The following is a 22,902-nucleotide window of genomic DNA, read 5'->3' as shown; positions in this document are numbered from 1 at the left end:
TGTCATTGACCAACATGCTCCAATAATACTTGCAAACAACAAAATGATATTTTTCCTTTGCTTTCCTATTAACTTTATGACAAGAACACATTGCAGTCAATGCAGGTTATGATGCATGAGTATATTTTAAAATGGCAATAGCATAGAGAATATTTGGTATTAACTGGTATAAAGGATCCAGTTCCTTTCGTCTTATCCTTACCAGCAAAAAGATGAGAGAATTTGGCTCAAGATGAATACAAACAATGCTAAGCAACCATTGCTTTATCGTTCAGTTTGGAGGTATCTTGTGTTCATGCTTGCACATTTCTAACCTAATCTAGCAATGTTAGACAAACAGGAAGGAGGCAAAACAGAATATTACCCTATGCATTCAAACCAAGATTAGGTTTGATTTTAATAACCTTTTGTCTGTTATGATGAGACAGTGTTTGCTCCTTCTAGCAAGTGATGGCTTTACAGATTTATACATTTCAGTACCTGACCAACTTAGCATGAAGATATCAAGTTTAAATATAAAACTCAAAACATAAGGATGCAGGTCATCACAGAAAAGATAGGCCCTTCCATGAATTCCTGTGCAAACACAGTGCTAACCCTAAGGCACATTTAGACATCAGCTTGTGGAACGTAGTCCTCGCTTGAAAATAAAGCGAAGCTGGAGTGACTCATGCAGGGGGCAAAAGCCTGGGCACTGTATACAGAGACACTGAGCTTCCCACATACAGTGTCCCCCTCTCAGCCTTGCTTGTTTAATCCAAAGGAAAGGCAGGTGCCAGTACATTTGGAACCAGCTTGACTTCAGGAGCTGCAGGAGCAAAGATCTTCCACTTGCCCATCTATCAGGGTTTCATTCCTAGACTGGCTGCCAACCAGAGTTAAAGAGCCCGGTCTATCCCATCATGGAGCAGATTTCAGTTCCACAACTTTTTGGCAGGATTTCCTTCACCGGGGTAAAACTAGTAGCATCTCAAAGGTGCTAATGGACAAGCAGTTTGGTATCTTCATGACAAGGCCGCCACAAGAATGATGCCAGTAGAGGTCACATATCAGGTTCCAAGATCTTAGATTAGCATATGGGAGGAATATCTCAGAGGCAGTATCCTCTGCTGCTGGATGGAGAGAAAATTGCATCACACACTAGAAAATATTTGAGCCCACTGAAGTAGTGCTACTAATAAGGTCCAAAGAATGACACACCTCACCTGCCTCCCTCTATCACTCCATCGTGGATGGAGATTTATAACAATATAAGAAAAAGGGTAGTGACAGGAAAAATATTGAATCCTTGGAGTTAAAAGGATGGCCCCCTCCCTACATACTACTAGTGGAAAAATAGTTTTTTAGCACTGCCATAGTGAATTAGCATCTTGTCTAAATATTCAGAAAAGATTCTGTCACAGACCTAAACTTGACTAAAGTTTGTGGCTATTCTAACTCAGGATTTTGATTCCTGGCCATCTCCAGTTAAAAGCATAGGTTATACTCCAAGAGGACCATTCATCCTCTTCCTACACTGATTTTAAAAAGGTCTCAAAATGGAGTCTGAAGGTATAAAATGGTCCAAGGCAAGTTAAGGATAAAGTGGCCATTTTAAGCATCATTTGTGCTGATATTGTATGTTAGTCAGAACTTGTAGGTTACCTTAACATATTTATAGTACTATTAATTTGAGGAACTACCACTATAGAAATTATATATTAATAATTAAAACTAGCGTCTATACAGCATCTTGAGATTACTTTCCAATAATAGGTTCTATAATGTAAAATCAAACAGTCACAATAAACTGTATATCCTAGTACAGGAAACTGCAATTCATTCCTATCTTAATGTACTACTGATCTTTAAACATAAGTTAGACAAAGTAAATACTGTACTTTGAAGTGTTATCAGTTTCACTATTTGCATAGTATAGCTAATTAGGAAACAATAACATCATCCTAGGGGAAAGGTACACTGGCAACTTAATTCATTATCTTTTATTATTGTGTATCATGTTAAAATGACAGACATCTTATACTGTTTAAGTCATCACAATTTTAATTAATATAGCTAAACCAGACTTAACTATACCTGCTCTTTCTGCCCACGCTGAGCCCATCTCAATTTAGAAACAATAAAAGTAGCTTTTAAAGTGCTTTTCTATATTTCCTTAGCAATGTAATAGAAACTTCAATACAAGTTATATATGGGAAGACTGAAATGAGTTAGAAATAGTACAAAAAGTTCAATGTCCATAAAAGTTCAACAGAACATAGAAAGTCTCATACTTAAGCAAACAATACTTGTGAAAGAAAAAATTACTTTTCTTTCTGCTTACCACATGGTATTGCTTGCTTCAGAGGAAGGAATTTCTTGCCCATTTCACCCAAAATACAAATAGGAGTCTAATTTACCACATGGGCTATGAATTAAATGTCAGTAACTTGAAACAGAATTGCTTCAGCCAATCAGCGTACTCATTCACTGCATGCTTATTAACAGAACTGGAGCTTTATTTCTCAGTTATGCAGTTCCTGGGACTGAAGAGAATGTAATTCAATGGTACAGTCAGTAATGAGAGCCTTAGTCATTGTGAAAGGACAGAAAAATGATTATGCAAATCAATTAACTATGATCGGTTCCTCCAACACAACCATTCATCCTTAGCAAACATGACCACTTCTCAACTTAAACTTCCCCCACCTTTCTATGTACACCTTCCCCACTGCACCTTTTGTGTCCTCCCACATGTTAAATACAATTTAAGCTTAACAACGAATTATGTTTGGGGTCGAGAAATGATGGACCTTTACACTGTAGGTTTTGTAACTGGGTATACAGAAAGAGCTACACTGCAGTGGCTTCCTCTGGGCTGATTCACCCAGTTAACTCAGTAGTACTCATCTCCTGCCTTAAAAGGCAAGAGAGTGCCTCAGAGTTCAAATAGTTCAGGATAGAGTTCTGCGTTTTAAACAAAGTTTGCCCTTAGTTCTTCCAAACTTTCCTTAATGTCAATGAGAACTTAATGTGAGCAAGGACTTCAGGATTTGGCTGCATCTTTCTTGATTGCCAGCGATTACTTGATATCTGACTTTTTATATGTGTTTTTGCTACTTGTCAGATACTAGCCAAGTATTCACAGTTTTCATAAGCAGTCAACACACTCTTTAGTCAGAGTACTTGAAAATGCCACCCATAACTATCTACATATGGATTTAGGAGCTTAACTTTAAGAACCTAGTTTTGAAAAGTTTGATCATCAAGCCATCTTTTACTGTACTAAAATCTATTGTACAATATAAAGTAATCATTCTTGAGGCAAAAATCCTCACTTGGTTTCATCAGGGTTTGGGCTTAATTAACCAAAATTAATAGTACAGTAAGTAATTAATGGCCTATTAAGTTGTGCTCTTCAGCATGAATTTACAGCTTATCTGCATTTCTGGTTACATATTATTTATCCTTTTAATCCCGTGTTATGACGTGGAAGGTAAAGGTGCTATTACAGCTTTGGTATTAAATTGGGGGCTGGTGGCACGGGCACTGAAGCCCACAGTTAACAATCCAGAAGTCACAAGTTTGTGGACATAGCAGAAGCTCTCAAGGCATGGCCCTGTCAGATTCCAATGAATCTGTGAATTTTACTAAATACCTTGTCACAAGGACATGAAAAAGGAAGGTATTAAATTCTGTGAGCTAGTATCAGCACATGGACAAAGCAGGCAGAACAACATCACAGTGCTTAATGCAAACACTTTCTCAGAATAGACATTAACTGAGGCTTTTTCATGCATAGTTGACTTTATATAAACTGATTGACACCTTTGGGGGTCGTCTTTCCACCGACTCATAATTTTGCTCACTCTTGAAAAAGGCTTCTGTACACCCAGTATTCTCTAGTTAAAGCTGAAAATTCAACTCATCATATTTACACAATAAAAAAAATCCATTCTGCCTTGTTTTTAATTGCAAATACTACTCAAGGGACCAATTCTCCTGCTTAGGAGGCAGCCCTGTGCCTTCTACTAGAGAACCAACTGCAGTCAATTATGGTAATGAAATGTCAATAAATATAAAAATTTAATACAGTCTGTTCTTGGTGAGTGGCAGATGAGGACTTGCCTCCCAGACAAATTTGCTGTTGCTGCAAATATTAAATGCACCTGAAAGAGTAGCGTGTTGCCTGAGAGCTCTCCAGTAGAGGGATGGTGGGAGATACAGACACCTATTGGGTTTTCCCATTATGGCATAATCGCTGCAGCAAGGCCAGTGATGTTCTTGACATCCATCCAAACATCTTAACTTATTATTATTATGAGGTGAAGATCAGATTTTCCTCACAAAGCATTTAAAATTGGTACCTCATTGAGGGACATATTTCCCTAACAAAGCAGTTCAATTATAAAAGAGGAATTAAGTTACAAATGCAATGATTTTGCTGTGAACTGTTTCACAGAAGGAAGTAGCTGATATGTCATTATTTCTAAATGATTCTTCTGATAGATGTCATTTGACTATGTTATCATCACAATGCCTTACAATTTATATTAATGGCTAAAGAAAAAGTAGTTTATTAGGGAAAGCTTAACTTGGAGGCTGAGATCCTGGGACTCCTGAGATCTAAATCCTATTTCTGTCACTGTCTCATTTTATGGCATTGAACAAGACATTTAAATTCAGTGCCTCAGTTTCTCTAGGTGTAAAAAACAAAACAGTAATACATCTCAGAAGACATACATATTCCATAGAGTGCAATGGCGTTAAGCATGAAGTGAAGAGTTTCACTGAATCACAACAGTAGTATTCTTGACATTCATCCAAACATCTTAATTTTTCATGCACAGTTGACTTCATTTAATAAATGTAATGCATATTCAAAGTTTTGGTTATGATAAATAACATATAAACACCAAGCATTATAAAGGAAAAGGATATATAACCATGTGTGTAATAAAGGTTCCTTTTAACCCTTTTAACTCTTATTTCTCCATATGAAATCAGGCAGGTTCTCAGTCTTGTAATTATTCTTTTTAAATTCTGAGCCAAACAAGAGTTTTTAAGAAAGTTGTATCATTCACTTCTGTGCTCTGAATAAGACTGGCCTCATTCCTGCTTTATTCCTATGAGAAGAATCAAGCCGACTGGAATTCACCAAAGTCAATAGGACTCCAATGGATTTTGTGTAGGGATAGAAAAAGAACCACCTCACCGCCAGAGACTTCTCTGGAACTACAGGTGTGCCTTCAGTTCATGGACCCTTTGTACAAATTCCAGCATATTAGACTACTACCCTTGAATATGACTGCTTCTTTCTGGGAAAATAAACTTAGACCAGGCCTCTTGCAATCTACCAAAATCCTCTAAACAAGACTACCAAAGTGGCATATCTATACCTCACATGGCAGCGTCTTTGACATGCTTAAGACCAGTCGCTACAGATGACTTCAAAACAGCCTCCTCAGCACATTTTCCAGTTTGAAGTGCATCAATGGGAGAGGGTAGGCAGAACCTGCTTGCAGCCCCTCACCCATAGGTAAAGCCATGGTGTAGATACGCCCAAGGTTTCCACAGTAAAGAAGGTCTTACACGTGACTTCTGGGGGAATTTCACTCCAGATTGAGTACATGGAAATACCTCCTAAACTGAGTGTGCAGTTTCATCCTATAATACTACTCGTGCATAGTTTCAAAAGCTAGTTACAGAAATTACACACATTGGAAACTGGTTCAAATCTGTAACACAACAGAAGTTCAGTTCACATAAACTGCTTTCAAAATGGCCAAAACTGGTTTATGATAAACCTGGATGGATGTAGTATCAAACTTAACTAATTTAGTTTAAATTGGTTTATTGAACTTCTGTCCCATATCTCCTCCAGATTCAAGTTCACTCATGGTCCCCTGGCATTCCAGGATGCTTTGCAACTCCCCTGCAACCACTCCACCCCCTCACAGGATGGGTGGGCTAGCCCTGGCCCAAGCTGTCTGCTACAGCCAAGCAGGGAAACATGCACTACTGTCCCCTGCTCCTGGCTTGAGCCATTGCAGGCATGTGGCATGTACTTAGCCACAGTGTTTGCTACTGAAAACAGTAAACAAGAATCCATATTACTACAGCACCAAGAAGTCCCTTTCAGGAATCGAGCACTGTATATACACATAGGGAAAATGGAGTCTTCACCCCTAAAAAATTTTGCGATTGAAATGAGAGGGAGAAACAAAAGACAGATACAGCAAACAGATGGGTGAGATTAGCTCAGTAAGAAGGAGCTGAATAAAATATTTTGTCCGATAATTTTAATTTAAAGAACACAGTATTCAAAGATGATGTTACATGCCATAAGTTACATGCTTTAGAAGAAAAAAACTGTGAAGGTACAATGATGTGCTAAAATTTATGCTTCTAAATAAAATCTTCCTGATTTGGTTCCACAGTTACATTTAATAGGAAATGTTTTCTTCATGGGATCTCTCAGTTGCATAAGATGACTTGAAAATTTCTAAGTGGACGCAAATGTGAATATGATAAACAGAGAGAAATGTGCTACTCTTTTTACAGGTGGATTATTCTGTAATAGCATCTCAAGCAGGAGCCACCCTCAACAACCTTATGAGCCATGCACAGGAACTAGTAGCAAAGCTTCGTTCCCTTCAGTTTGATCTACGAGAGTTTGTGTGTCTCAAGTTCTTGGTGCTCTTTAGTTTAGGTAGGTAAATCCCTTTATTTATGCATCATTTAATTTTGATATTTTAATTGTTTTTACATATGTTGAAAATCTTAGGCTTTGTGATTTTTTCCAATGAAAAACAAAATAAGACTCTGAAATAGATGTATACGGTTGGCAGTTATCCGGGGATTATTATAGAATTATCACCTTTAGGAAATGCTATAGACTGTATGCAAGATGAAAATAGGTTTCTATAGACATGACTCCTGAAACCCATAAAATCTAATAGAGCATTATGTTTTCTATATGTGCTTTTTTATTTCTTACAGAAATCTAGGGGCAAAGGTTTATTCCTCTACTAAATTTCAGGGAATGGTTACAAAAGAAAAGGATGGTGAAATAGGCATGTTTTAGATGAGTGTAGATAGCAAGTATAAACAGTCTTGTTAGCATATCCTGTCACTTTTGCAACATATAAATCAACAATGTAACTAATAGTTTTAAAAAGCACAGTGAAATGCACTATTACAGTGCAAATGAATGACTGTAGTTTTATGAAAGATCTATCTAGGAAATGGCCTTTAAAAACTGTTTTGTACAAGTAGAAAGGACTTAGAATAGGAAAGATACCTATTCAAGACAAATTAGTTAAATCAGTGCTCTCAATGAATCAGTCAAGAAAAATTACCATTGCCTGGAATAAAAAAGGGATTAGGGAGATGGATTCTTATTGACTTCACTAGAACTATTTTTTCTGCCTGACTTCTATTTTAGGTTTGCATTTTGTTGACTTCATAATGCTGACTTAAATAAACTTTTACCTAGAAAATTTATTATTGGCAGAGAGCTGAAGGAGGAGACTTTAAAAATATAAATAAGGCCAAATCCAGCAATCCCTCCATAGTCAAAACTCCCATTTATTTCAAAGGGCATTTTCTTTGTGTAGCCAATGCAGACCTGAGACAAATATAACAAAGGAACAAATACCAGCAATGATGAAATTTACTAACACACTTTTCTTTGATTTTCAGTTACAAAAGCTTATGTAAATAAAAAATATTCTACCAACATAAAATTCTACCAGTGAATAATTATATTAAAATTATAAATCAATTTCAAGAATGAATGATTGGTCTTCAGCGCAAATAGTAGACTTTTATCCTTACTTTCACAATAACTTTTAACATTTCATATGCTTCTTGAAGTTAACACACAATACTTATCGAAAATCAAAGTGTTTTAAATATAAGCACCTTAAAGAGTATTTTCAGTGGTTTATGGCATGCAGAATGTGTAGATAAGTAAGATAACTAGATTTTTTTTCTAAATACAAACAAGACAACAGCAGTAACTGTAGGAAAGGTGTGTACATTTTAAATTGCAAGAATGGATGATGTGCAATTTATTTGCTAACCACAACATATCATTCATATTTGGGAAATGGTTTCTTCCCACTAATCAAGTTCAGAGAAGGAAAAGAAGACCTTTCTTGGCAGAATTAACAATTATCTTATGAATTAGCTTGGCAGACATCAAGCAATCCATTTCTTTAACTCCAGTACAGTATGTTTTGAAGTTATTACACAGTGTCAAAGATGTCTAAGATGACATTGCTTTTTGCTGAGCCAGTATTTAGAGAGATTCACCTCATTCAGTAGTATTCTAAATTAGTTGAATAACTGAATTATATTTGGCAAATGCTCATGTTTAAGAAGTCTTCTCATGTCATCACTTCAATCATCTCTTCAAGTACGTTTAGGAATTATTCTTTTTATATGCTTACTGTTGCCCTGATTATTCAAGGTCATAGTCATCCCTGTGGGGGGAGAATCGGGGTAACCACCCAGGGCCCTACACTTTGGGGGGCCCCACAGAGCTGGGCAAAGTGGACACAGCTGCTGCATTTGACATTTGGCCCACCCACCCAGTAGGTTCCTTTTCCAGCAGCAAGTTCTGGCCACCACTGCTCCCACTGCATCCAGTGTGCTGGGGCTTTCAGTCCCTGGTGTAAGTGTGCCAGGGGATGGGGAGGGAGGCCCCACACAGGCTGCTTTGCCCCAGGCCCTGCACTCTACTCAGGTCATCTCTGTGCAAGCTACTGAGCCTGGCTTCAAAATGAGCTGAGGATTCACAACACCACTGAGCAGCATCTGACACCTCGAAGAATCCAGCTCCTCCTCTTGTTTACATTAGTGTAAACTAGGACCAATTCCACTGAAATTAAAGAAGTTGTAAATCAGTGCACAAAAATGTTGTACCATAGACTGGTACAGTACTGCTGAAGCTGATTAACTCACAAGACCAAATTCAACCCTAGCTTATAGTCATGTTTAAAAGTGCTATTACATATTGTATGATTTTAGGTTACATGTTAGCCTACAGAGAATAGAATAGAAAAATATTAATAATTTTCATAGAAAGTTACATTCCTACATGTGCAACTAAGGTTGATATTCTAAAGGGAATTGGGAGACAACTGAAGTTATAAGCATAGATGCCCTAAAAGCTTAACTATAGGTTTAATTTCCAATCTATGAATAGTCCTGCTGGCAGTAATGAGATTAGTGGCACACTTAAAGTTTGTGTTTAAGGGTCAGATTTCTAAAGGTACAGGAGTGCTTAAATTGCAGGTAGGTACCTAGTGGTATTGCTAAAAGCACCCAAGTGCTGAATCCATAATTAAATCAATGGGAGTTAGGTGCTTATGATAATACCACCAAGTGGTTAACTTCATCTCTAGGCATTTTAGTATCTTTAAAATAATCTGGTTTTCAGTGAGCATTTTTTTTTTTATCAGCGCCTTTACAAGTTTTGCAACTCATTCAGCATAGGCAGATACAGCCAGGTCTTAAGGAAGGGGAAAAATAAAAAAAAGAGGACTGTAGTCTTTTAATGGAGTGGGAAAACAATAGTAAAATAGAAATATTTATTTTAAGGAAAATTAATTCCATGTATGGGCTTCTCTGATGCAATAAGTGATATCAGGTATGTATCATCACTTATGAAATGTTTAATCAGTCAGTGCTGCTTAAATTCTAATGACATTATGAACCAAACCCTCGTCCTGCTGAAGTAAGTGGAAGAGTTGTCATTTATTTTAGCATGAGCAGACTGTTAGCCAGATCTTCAAAAGAAGTTTTTAAAAAAGGGTCACTTATTTTGGTAACTAAATGACAGATGACCTCTTTTGAATGGCCTTTCTATAATAAGCACATATGTGTTTTACTATAATAGAAAGGACTCCCAAAATACATTTTTCTTTCTCCAATTCTAAGCATGTGAATGGCATTAATATTAATCAAACCAATTAGATCTTCATGCTCTCATTATATTCATTTAAATCCCCACTGAAAATAAATTTCTTTCAGAAAGCCTTTCAATGGTAGCTCATAGTTAATAATCCTCATAGTTAATTTTGTATTTTTTATAACTTCACAATTATGAGTATTTCTGTATCCTTAAGATATGTCATCCATTTCTAATGAATAGTGTCTTCTTTTCATAAGATTGCAACCCACTTCAGTACAAAGCCTATAGCTCATTTTTGTCGGTAAAACAGAATTCAGAACATAGGCACTCCATACATGATTAGCAAAGTAAATGAATAGAATCACACGATAAAATATATAATAAACATTACTAAAAATATCATAAGACCCTAGAGTATATGCAATTCTATTTCAAATGAAAGTTAAATCAAATTTGGTGTGTGCAGTCTAGATTGAAATTCAAATAGTAAATTATTAGTTATCAATTAGTAAAGCACACCAAAAGACTTGTAACAGCAAAATGCTTTGAACTAATTCTAAAGATAAATAAAAGTATGTAAAAGCTTAGGTTGGGGTGTTTTACATTGACCCTTAGGTCTATTTCCCAAAGCTGCCTACACAGATTCCACCATAGGTACATATGTACCCATATGTGCAAGTTCAGATGTTTTTGAATATCAATGTCTGTTGTGGCGATGTTGTACTTATATACCCTTGTAGCCAGTGAGCACATATATGCTTGATGTTTACTGCAGAGTTGCCTAATTAACTCCACAGTAAACATCTCAGCATCTATACGTGAGGTTCTATTAGGCCACAGAAAACTAATAAACACTGCATGCAGCAGGTTAGTACTGTAAATACAAGTACTATCCTGCTGCAGAATTTTTTCATGTGTAGCAACTCACATGTAGACACTAACCCAGCTGGCTGGGGCATGAGGGTACTTCAGCACAGGGGCTGCTTGCCAGCCAGCCCCTCACTAGAGCACCTTGTGCTCCAGCCAGCCCCTCTACAGTACATTGAGCCAAGCCGGAGCAGCCCCAGGCTGGCAGGCTCTCCCTTTCCCCCACCTCCCCCCAGACCCTCTGCCAGCCAGGGCCGCTCTGACACAGCTCAATATTCTGCAGTCCCAGGCACACATGTAAATGCAGTACCCAGGAGTAATAAACTCTGTCACAGTATGTGCCAGAGTTCATTGCTGCACATTAATATGCACATGTAGACATGCCCAGTGTAGACAAAGCATAAGGAGTGGAGAGAGTCTCATTTGCCACTCTGTTCCTTCTGACAGTCCACAAATATAAGACAGACCACTGAAGTATATGTGACCCTTGCCTGATATAGATATAGTTTTTCCAGCATTCAGTAGTAGGAATTAACTTTTTTTTTCTTGTGGCTATGAAAAAATGAATCCAGAAAGTGCCATATTTACAATTAGATAACTTGTATTCCCCTCTATAAGGTGTAATTCATGATGTACAGTACATCATCATGACAACAAAATTAACACCGCTAGACTTCAAGAATGTCCTGCCATTTGACTCCATTATATACAAAGAAGACCTAAACAATACCTTCTTTTCCTGGGCGAGAGGCATGTAAGAAAGTTGCTCTTTAGGTTACTGTTTCTTTAAAAAGAATCTTAAGAACATGGAGGCAGAACCTAAGTTGTCCCTTTTGGAAATACTTATGTATCCTAGTCCCTTCACCTCCACCTCAGAGAAGCCTGAAACAAGTCTGCTAACTATGGCTAAACTTTCCACTCCTCTTCCTCCTCCCGGTACAGACCCCATTCCTCACCATCTACACATGCGCCAGTATTAGGGTGCAGTCAATTAATTAACTCCAACACAAAATAGTATGTTGGGTACAGTTCTATTTTACAGGAGAGTAATTTACTGTGCTGAAACATACATGTAGACACTGTCCATGGGCATAACTTGTTCTTGGTCAGCTCAGCCAGCGGTGGACCTGCTCCACTCCAGCTCCAATTGCTGCTGTCCCAGGCACATGTCTAGACCCTGTACCCAGGGCAGTTTCCCCTAGCTCAAAACAGCTCTGGAGTTTATTGTGGGGCATTAATTGCATGTGTAGATGCACCCAGTAAGTGATAAGAAAGGAGAAAAGATGTTGCTATAACAGAAGATCCAGGGACAGGTTGCCTTTACCGATCCTAAGTGAAATGCAACATTTCTCCTCAGGCCTCATCCACCAAGAATCACAGACGTGTCCTATTACAGCAGTAGTGTAACTAAGGATAGGTGATGAGGCCATGAGCCCAGGGTGCTCTGTAAATGCCTTGACACCAAGGCAGATCACCAAATACCTTGGCACCAAAGGGCAGACCAGCACTGACAAGTTATTTTCAACCCACATGGACTACATAGCTTCCAGTTCCAAGCTGGCATTGTGCTTAGTTTACTTTTCAATAGTTAAACCTTTAGCATTCACCATCTGGCCACAAGGAACTGGTCATAGACTAACATTACTGATAGACATCGTGGTTTGTTAGCTACCTTTAAGTCTTCTCTACTGGAGGGCCCCAAAGATATGATCTTTAAGCTAACAGTGTCTCTGCTTTCACCAGGGTGAGCACTGATTCCTTTGTGTTTATTTGTCATTTCAAATTATGCATAGTCAGCCTAGTTTCCTTAGTATCTTCCCTAGGTCTTATAGGCTGGTTTTGTGACTCTTGACCTTTAAGATCTGTATCTGTTCCACCCCTTACCATACTTGAGGTTCATGGTAAGAGTCTCACTACCAACAGAAACTCATTAGGCCTTCCTGTCCAAATAGCTTCTAAAGTTTTAGCCATAGTTCCAAAGAATTCAGGCTCTCTCTCATCTGGACAATTGTATGATTTGGGAGATCTCCCCAAAATAGGTCACTGACTATTATCAATTATCCCTCAATTTCATCCTTGGGGCTAAACATCAGTAATAAGAAATCTACCCTGATATTCATCCAGACCACAGCATTAAGGGCAGTTTTAGATGTCAGGTTAAAAAATTACCTTAACAAAGATTTTAAACCACATTAGAGCTCTAGACATAACCCAGAACACCAGTAAGGACATGCCTCACAATTACAGGCCACATAGAAGCAGCCATCTATATCGCAGACTTAACCCTCAGCTTCTCCCAAAGGTACCCTTCATGAATATTATTCAAGTGATGAGAAAAACACCATTGCCATTCATTGTTTCAACTGACGAGACAAGGGGTACATCTTCTCCATTCTGTAAAGAGACAACCTATCTTTGAGATATCACAGCACCATTGTAGCCGTCCACCTTCTTGATCTGCAAGATAACCTCCAACTCTCCATCAGCTCTGTCAGGATACCTTTAGCAGTTTTCTCCACTAATTATCCTCCAGTTCAATATCCCATTCCAAAAAGTCAAGACTTTTAGAGGGCCTCACTTATGCCTTTCCATCTGTGAGGGAGCCTTCTTGTGATACCACAACTTCATCCTCAGTAAATTAAGAAGAGACCCAGCTTTGAATCTATGGCAACCTGCTGTGTTTTTCCCATAGATTTCATAGGTTGCGTATAGACATTAGGGCTGGAAGGGACCTTGCTAAATCTTTGGGTCCAACCCCTTGCCCTCCCAGGTCCTAGTGCACACCCCTTAGATACCTGTAGACTGCCACCAAGTCCCCCCTGAGCCTTCTTTTCTCCAGGCTGAGGAGTCCAATGCCTCTCAGCCTCTCCTCATAAGACCTGTTCTCTTGACCTCTGATCATGCACATGGCTCTCCTCTGGACTCTTTCAAGCTTCTCCACATCTTTTCTAAAGCATGGAGCCCAGAACTGGATGCAGTGCTCTAGCTGTGGCCTCACCAAAGCTGAGTAGAGTGGGAGGATGACTTCTTGGGTCTTGTTTGAGATGCATCAGTAGATGCAAGCCAGAGCTTTATTTGCTTTGCCAGCTGCAGCATTGCATTTGTGGCTCATGTTCATCTTGTTGTCAGTCATGACCCCCAAGTCTCTTTCAGTTGTGGTGCTAGTGAGCCTATAAGTATGATGTGGGTTTTTTCTCCCAAGTTGGAGCACCTTGCATTTCTCTGTGTTGAATGTCATCAAATGTTGATCTGTCCACCATGCGAGCCAGTCCATGTCAGCCTGAATGGCCAGCCTATCCTCTAGCGTGACTGCACTTCCCCATAATTTGGTATCATCTGTGAACTTAGCCAGTTTGATTCTGATACCCAAATCCAGATCATTAATGAATATATTGAAGAGTATTGGTCTGAGTACTGAACCCTGAGGGACACTACTGGTCACCATGCACCATGTTGACTTGGTTCCAGTGACTATCACTCTCTGGGCCTGACCAGGGAGCCAGTTCCCCAGCCATTGGACCACAAGGTTGTTAAGGCCACAGTTCCCCAATTTTACCATGAGGACATCATGGGAGACCAAGTCAAAGGCTTTTTGAAATCCAAATATATAACAACCTCTTCTCCCTTGTCCCTGGATGCATCACCTGGCCATAGAAGGAAATTAGGTTAGTCAGGCAAGACCTACCCTCAACAAAGCCATGGTGCCTATCTCTCAGAATGTTGCCTTCTGTTGCCTGTTATTGATGGATTCTTTGATCACTTTTTCCAAGATCTTTCCAGGGATTGAGGTCAAACTGATTGGCCTGTAGTTCCCTGGATCTTCCTTCCTTCCTTAGCACCTGTCAATTAAAACTTATTTTTCTAATGGGTATTATTTCAGCTAAGAGAATGAGAGAAATCCAAACCCTTACAGCCACCCCTATACACTATATTTCATGAGGGCAAAGTCATTCTTTAAGCCTCACCCCAAGGCCTCACCCCAAGGTCCTTCAAAAATTGGCTTGGATCTTCACCTCAATCAATCTATTTCCAAGTTTTATTCTTGAAGCCTAGCAAAGCAAGACTTCACACACATGCTGTGATAAAGACATTGCCCTGTTCTTTAGATAAGAACAGCTAACTCGGATCCAGTTATTTCAGAGGCAGAAGGTTTGTGGCTCTCAAAAAGATGATCTCTATCCTCCCAGAGAGTATCTAAGTGAGCCTAGGACTTAATTCTTTCTTGCTATCAGATTGTTAACAAAGATCATCTGCAGTTCACTAAAAACATTTCAGGCAGCCTCTGTTGAGTTTAAGCAACTTACCACTAACTGAAATAAGGACTGCCAGTACCTGAATCTCACATGATGAATTTCTTAAATAATCATTACTTGTTACATGGTTCCACCAGCTGTCCTCCATCCTTGGGAATCCTATTGGTAAAGCAAATGAAAGGCTGTTGAAGCCATTCAGCAACTTATGTGAGAGAGAGAGCTTGGGCTCATGAAAGCTTATGCATCTCTGATTTAGTTAGTCTAGAAGCGTATCTCTGCACTGCTTTCTTCCTTACTTCAGTCTAACATGGCTAATTGCCTCTCTGCTCGTGGGTAAAACAACATGGCTATCTTGGTGTTTATTGCTAAAACAGAAATAGGTAAAAATCACTCCCCTATTCTTGGGCCTATTGAAGTAAGGGGTTTTACCACTGATGTCAGTAGGACCAAGATTTTATCCTTTAACTTGTCTTCCTGCAAAAGAAGTGTTCCAATTAATTTTTCAGTTTGTATTAGCTAAATGACTAATTTAAGATGGTCTTTTTAATGGGTAAGTAAGATTCTCACTGGGTTTCTATTATCTCCAGTTTTCAGGTGCAATACAACTCTTTATTTTTTTATGTCCAGGATTTTTACAGTCCCATCATTGAAGCTAAAATCTAGCTATGGTTTTCCCTGTACCAAAACTTCCCATTTGTCCTGTTAGCTTTCATTATTAGAACTCAGCAAAGATGATTTGTCAAAGCTTCCATCAGACCAGTTTGTAAAGTAAAATGCCAATAGGAAGAAAGTTAGACATCATTTGCCCCATGTCCAGCCACTTGTCTGTCTGTGGAGCTTAATGCTAGAATAGGCAGCAACTGACTGGTACTGTTCTCTTATCACTGTCAGGACACAGATAAATGTACTTCATTTAAGAAATGAAGGCTTTATCAATGGGCAAATAATTGCAGAGCAACTATTGATCTCACATCTCACTTAACATGAGACAACAGGGAGTTGTAGAAATGGTAAACGTTTAATCATTATGTATGGCAAACAATGGGGTCTTACTTAAGCAAAGCAAAGAAAGCCTTAGTTTTCAAACAGGACACAGTGTTACATGGAGAGATGACTGTGACTCGCCCAGCCTGGATGTTACATTGTCCATAAGAGATGTACCTTGTTTCTGCTAGAGGGAAGTATGTTAGCTATCTCTTATGTCTGTCTGTGGATTCTCTGTAGTATTAGAGTCCAGATGGAGTGTGCAAGATACCATTATTGTGCTCCAACATTTTTTGGAAACACCAGGTGTAATAACACTTTTTCTTTAGTTTCAAAAGCTTAGGTATCTATGGTGTTGGGAGCTGGGAAACTATTTTTATTAATCATAACTATTATTTATTTATGTAGCATCAACTGCTAGGAGATCTTAATGAAAAGAAAGGACCTGTGCTCTAAAGACAAATTGACAAAAGATAGCAGAGAATGCACCAGTGAACTGTGCTAAGCAGTATGGTTCATATACAGTCACTTGTATTACTGTTATTAAGGGTTGTTTGACATTATATAGTTAATTAGCCCTTCTGGGCTGAAGGGGGAAACACAGTTTAAGAGCATCAGTTGGAAGTAGTATACTTACAAGTAGTTTGTAAAGGAAAAATGTGAACTGGTCTGTAGTAGGGTAACAAGGCCTAAGGATACATGGGCTTGGCCATTGGGAGAATGAAACAAGTAGTAATCGAGTCATATGACTCATTCAGGAAAAGGGTGTTTGAGGAGGGAACAGAAAACAAAATCATGGAATTAGACAGAAACTAATCTGTACCTAATAGCTGCCAACAAGCAGATCCTTATTGCAGCCTTCTCAGAGATTATTCTGCATGTATTACATAAAACCATTTGCACTTCCTGGTAGAAACTGCTACTTCATCTGTTAAAAGGACAATCCCCTAAAAAAAGCTTTAAAAATGGGAACTTAAAATAGTACAAAGAAGCTTAGGGCAAAAAGACTTACTTCCAGAAGTTACATTTTCAGTAGATGCATGCAAGTTACATATACTGTCTCTGCATCTAGATTGTCTTCTGTAAAATGGGAACAATAGCTTTTTATGTTAGAGAGCTTAGAGGTTCACCAGTGATAATATCAGTACTTTGCATTTACCCAGGAACATTTGTCCAAAATCGGATGCTACGTGGTTAAAATTAATTGTACTGTGGGATAAACTCTGCCCTTCAAAACCAATGCCAGTCTCTAATGAAGTTCAATAAGAATCACTTGTACACATACATCAAAAGGCAAAATTCATAGCTGCAAATGTGCTTCTTTCTTACTGAAAGCAACAGAAAGTTCTTAGATTGTAAAGTAATTTTAAATAGAATGAGCAACATGGTCCCTGTACATTAATTGTTTTATCTTTGACAGTTTGTAAATGCCTCTTTATAACTGGTCTAATATACTGAGGATTTAGTCTTTGTAATAAATTCATCACATATTGTTACCCAAGTGCATTAGTAAAATTGTACCTAGTGAACTCAGATAAGCAAGAGGAATATCCTGGGGTTCTCAGTGTTATTAGCATTCAGCCACAGCTTCTAACTTTCCACATATGATATTCTAATTTAGAAAAATAACCTTCTGTATACTTGTCAAATGGATGCACATATCTTGATCCTAATATATAACTAATGTATGCATCTGAGGATAATTCTGGCAGAAAAACATTTCCTAAAATTTATGTAATCATTTGGAATTCAGAAAAGATTGATTAGCATTCAGGAGATGTGACTGTTCAATATTTATACCATAGAGACTTGGCAGAAGCAAATAATGGTACATAAAGCTGATGCTTGTCTTAATTAAATGCAGTATAATAGGTGTTGGGTTTTTTTTCCTAGTGAACAAAGCAGTTTAGCAATGACCAGATATAACTCATTCTGAAGTTCAGAGTTTAAACTTAATCAATATATATTTATATATATTTATAACAAGGAAAGGAGTGAATATGGTATATGGTTTATTATTAGATTACAGCTGACTGAAATAGATAAAAAATAACTCCATTTATTTAAGAATATTTTTCCAAATAATTGTTTCTGCTTAAATATTTATCTTGTTTGACTCTTGCAGCATTGATAGCATTTTCTTCTCAACTGTCAGTACTTAGCATAGGTGACTTTAGAAATGAACAATTCTGCAGATAGGGTGGTAATAAAAATCAGGGAATGTAAAGTGAGAGTGACTTGCACTAGTAAGGAGACACCATTTACCATATCAAGCTAGTTGCTCAGAATAGAGTGGCTTTTATAGTGATTAGCTAATTACAATTACTAATTGCAATTGCAATTCATGTGTCAAGTAGAAGCCCTGGTCAGACAAGGAACCCAGTATGTTAGGTGGTGCATTAACACAGAACAAAAAAAAATGGTCCCTACCCCAAGAATTCAGTATAAATATAAGACAAGAGACAGCAGATGGATACAGGGCAAGGAGTACAAAAGAAACAAAACTGGCCAAGACATTTGGCAACACTCTCTGCACACAAGCAGCCTGACTGTTTTTCTGTAGTCGTTGTTGCAAAGGAGAGTTTTAACAAGGGATTTGAAGAGCAATGAAGAGGTCTTGCAGATGCTTACAGGGAACTTCTCCCAAGAATGAGGATTAGCATGGGAGAAAGCACAAAGGTGCTTGTTTGAAAATTTAGCATGTGAGCTATGCAGGCTGGTATCATGGGGCAAGCAAAGGAAGGAGATGGCCTCTAGATATTGAATGAAAACTGATAAGCTAGTAGATATAGGCAGTGAAGAGCCTTGAAAGAGAAGACAAACAGTCTATGCTCGATGCGGGAGAGAAGAGCTAACCCACTGCACAGTCAAAGCAACTGGGAAAGTTGAAAGCAAAGAAAAATTTTCTTTGGAGCAGCATTCTAAATAGATATCAATGTGGCAAAAACATCATTTGTCAAAAACAGAGAAAAAGATAACTGCGGTAATTGAAATGTGGTATAATGAAAGCCTTTGGTACTTGTAGGTACTTATTACTGCATGTAATCCTACTGAAATCAATGGGACTGCGTGTCTGTAAGATTGCAGACTGAATGGCAATAGTTTACAACATTTTGTAGACAGGTTGTATTATGTGATTTAAAATAATCATGCATCCTCAAATTCCACAATGTTCCAGATATTTGCTGAACAGGCCTAGCACAGTTTTAATTTTTGCTTTTCTACAGTACGTTTGCATATGGGTGTACATTTTCAATGTCTTGTGTAGCTACTTACTATTGCACTACATCAGGCTACACACCATAAGTGACTGCCTGACACTTAAAAAGTGGAGACAGGGAGACTGTTTAAAGCACTTAGGAGTCTTCAGGGCAATCAGGTGTTTGTTTCCATCTCAAGCTGCTTAACTACCCTTCTGTGTTGCTGATTTAGGAATAGATGTTTTACTCATTACTTTTGCTTATACTTTGTCTCTCTCTCTCTCATCCAGTTTACACTGGACCAAAACACATTTAGGATTAACTCAATGTTATGAGGTATTTTGTCTTTTGAAGGAAGCATTATTCTCCAGTCTGTTAAAACAAGGGTTTATTTCTGTTCCTGACTTTATCATTGCCCCATGACTTCAGATATGTCTCACATTAGTCCTCAGTTACCATATCTCTAAAATAACAATTCCCACTTTCTTGAGCAACAGTGAGATGCTTGGATGAAAGCCACTATATAATTGAATATGTTACCATAAATAAGTAAATGAATAAAACTAATAGCATCATTTAAAATAACGAATAGCCACAGTTAAAAATATAAAAATATCAGATTAAAAGTTTTTAATTCAGGTTGGGGTTGAAGGTGTTTTCCTTTGGCAATTAGCTACATGCATTTTTGATGGAGTCCCCTTCCACTTTGAATCAGAACATAAAACAGGGCATTCTCCTCTGAAAATGCACCCTTTAAAAGATCATTGTTTATACCTGAGCTTTGGCATCCTACACATGTGGATTTCTGTATAAAAAAATCTTTCTCTTTTGCTACACTTGAGTTTTATAAATCCATTTTAAGGAAAAAATCAAGTCATCTTCCTTTTACATCATCTATCATAACTAGCAAAAAAAGCCAAATAATTGAAAATGAGTCCTGATTCCAGAAGTTGTTGTGGATGCTAAATGATGATGTATGGAGTGAGAATTGTAATAAATTACTTTTTCCTTCCTGAAAAATACTTATTTGACAAGCTGACAGGTTTTTTTAATCCAGTCTTCGATGCTAGTTTCCAAACACAATATAATCAACTGAAAAGAAATAGAAAAGAAGAACAACTGTCTCTTACTTGCTTTTACTGAATGAGTCCAAATCTGTTTCTTATTAATATCTCTTACAAAACTATATTATTAATATTTTAGTGGAACAATATTTGTGAAAGGAAGAGATTAATAAATTATGATAAATGATTAGGAGGCATACTGTCTCTTTTGTTTTTCAGTCCTTTGTAATTCACCCCAGCCCTGCATTTTAGAGTCACAAATAAAAAAGTCCTCAAAAGAATTCTGAAGATTGCCTCCTGTTTTATGGTTTCTTGTGTTCTAACAAATAAACTAAATCAAAATCATGTAGAGATTTTAAATAAGTCAGTATGCATTTGTGTTGATTTTATTTGATGAGGTACAATGAATTCATTTCTAATAGAAGTCCTCTGCATTCAGTGGAATTACATCAGATGTGATCTTAGCCCTGGACTGTTAGTAGAGCTTCATGTATACCATTTGCTTTGGCAGCTGAAAACCTTGAGGGCAAAAAGTTTTTGATGAAACAATAAACATGCCATTTCCTTAGCCAATTCTTCATATGTGTATTTTAAAAGATTTTCAAATAACAAAAGGATTAGATGTTTAAAATAAAATTAGGTCACACATTTAGATATAATTTTGTAAGTAACTAGAAACATGGGTATCCAGCAATATTTGTATTTTATATTACTTCCTTTATGTCCAGATGATGGAGATTTCACAAGCCAATCAGTATCTTCTGCAAATAAAATATAATCTCTTTCCCATTATTATCTCTCTCTTGCCTTTTTAGAATGCCAGTCAACTTAATATTTAGACATTTCCAGTCTTGGAAAGGTGTTTGACAACACCTAGGCTAAAAACTACAAGGCCAGATCCAACCATGCAGGCACATGCAGTTTGTGGCACTGCAAACCTCTTTGCAGCACCACAAACCACACACCTGCACATTAAAACATGCCACACACTGCAAATTTGCAGCATGGGGGCAAAATTTGCTACCAGGAAATCCTGGTAGCAAAAAAAAGTGGTGTGGCGCACACCACAGGAGCATGCGCCAGCAGACACAGAGGCTCAGTCTTCCTGGGAGATGCTCTGGCTGCTGGTTTATTTACAAATACTAATTTGTGATCAATCATAAGTGGATACACTAAATTCTGCAAATATCTATGAGATAATCTGCATAATCTCATATGAAATGTGGAATAATCTACCATAAGTAAAACCTGGACCATGCTGGAATCAGAGCCATGGCTGCCAAGGTGATCCAACACCTAGTAACTGGGGCTTCTTATGTGCAAAGTAATATAAACTTGACCATTATCCACGCTGCAGAGAATGTCAAAAATCCCCTTCAGATGTCCCTTGTCTCACTGAGCTGAGGAAGTGCTAAAAACCAATGTAGAGTTGCAAGCCATTTTTAAGCACCATCTTCTTGCACCCCACTGATGATCAATGTGAATGCTAACATCTCATGTTGTAACAGAGAGACTGAGCAGAAGACGTTAAAGGAGACCTGAAATAGGTGACCTGAAAGGAGTGAAGGAAGAGACCTGAAAAAGGTTCAAGAAAGAAAGGAAATGAACTGTGCACAGGGTAGAATGTACAATTAGCAGCAGCTTACTCTATTTACTGAAATACGGGATGAGAATTTTCTCCCAATCAGCATGGGGGGAAAGCCACTCATCTTATAATTGCACATGAAGCAGAGGGAGGAGTCCAGGCAGGGGCCAAAGTCAGACCCACAGCAGCCTCCTGCCCCTCCCCCCCCCCACCTTCCCTCCCGACTTGTCAGGTGCAGAGCATATGGAAACTCTTTCCCCTGTCTGACCAATCAACAACGCCAATACTACTGTGTTGCAATCATCAGTGCAAACATTGCTGATGGCTAGGCAAGGGCTGGGCTTCCACAGGCTATGTTCTGGGCTGGAGCAGTCTGAGCAGTGTCTGACAGTAATGACAGGGGAGAAGGGGCAGAGGCTGGAGGAATAGGGGAGGAGAGGCAGAGACAGGCAGGAGCCAGGGGAGGGGCAGAGGCTGTGGGGAGCTGGGGATGAGGGATATAGGTGGGGGGGCAGAAAGGCTGCAGGAGGAAGAAGTGGGTGGGGCAGAGGGCAAGGGGGCCACTTCCCCTCCCACCCCTCCTCCCCAGCCAGTGCATTCCCTGCTGTAGCAGTGTGGGGTACAGGGATTCAAGACAAACCTCCCATACTTTAATTTTATACCTAGAACTTTATAACAAATGTATATATTTTCCATAATTATTGGGGAGGGGGGCATCTTATGTTTAGGACTCATCTTATACTTGAGTAAATATGGTATATAGCATTCTAGTGAAGAAAGAAGGAAGGTAACTAACAGATCTGAGAGAGAGGGAAAATTAAGAGTGGGAGGATTAGGGATGAATATAAGTAGAAGGAAAGGAAAAGGGAAGCAAGAGAAGTGAAGGAGACCAAAAACAGGAATTTCAGGGAAAGGAAAAACAGAGAGGGAATGATGAAAATGTAGCAGATGAAAAGTAGGGACATCAGTGGTGTTGGGGGTGGGGGAAGGGGTCAAGGGAACATAGAGAGAAGAAAAGGAGGGATGAAGGAAAGAAGCTGGAAAAGAC

General features: G+C 38.4%; 1 protein-coding gene across 1 annotated transcript in view; it reads left to right on the top strand.

Moving 5' to 3' along the window:
- Positions 1-22,902, top strand: part of NR5A2 (nuclear receptor subfamily 5 group A member 2) — a 118,982-nt gene that overhangs the window by 69,752 nt on the left and 26,328 nt on the right. Inside the window, exon 6 of the mRNA XM_019530685.1 lies at positions 6,544-6,691. Coding sequence (XP_019386230.1) covers positions 6,544-6,691 — 148 coding nt within the window. The remainder of the gene's footprint in view (positions 1-6,543; positions 6,692-22,902) is intronic.

Source organism: Crocodylus porosus, unplaced genomic scaffold, assembly GCF_001723895.1.
Source record: "Crocodylus porosus isolate Cpor-Errol unplaced genomic scaffold, CroPor_comp1, whole genome shotgun sequence".
Lineage (NCBI taxonomy): Eukaryota > Metazoa > Chordata > Crocodylia > Crocodylidae > Crocodylus > Crocodylus porosus.
This window is presented reverse-complemented; position numbering and strand designations above follow the sequence as displayed.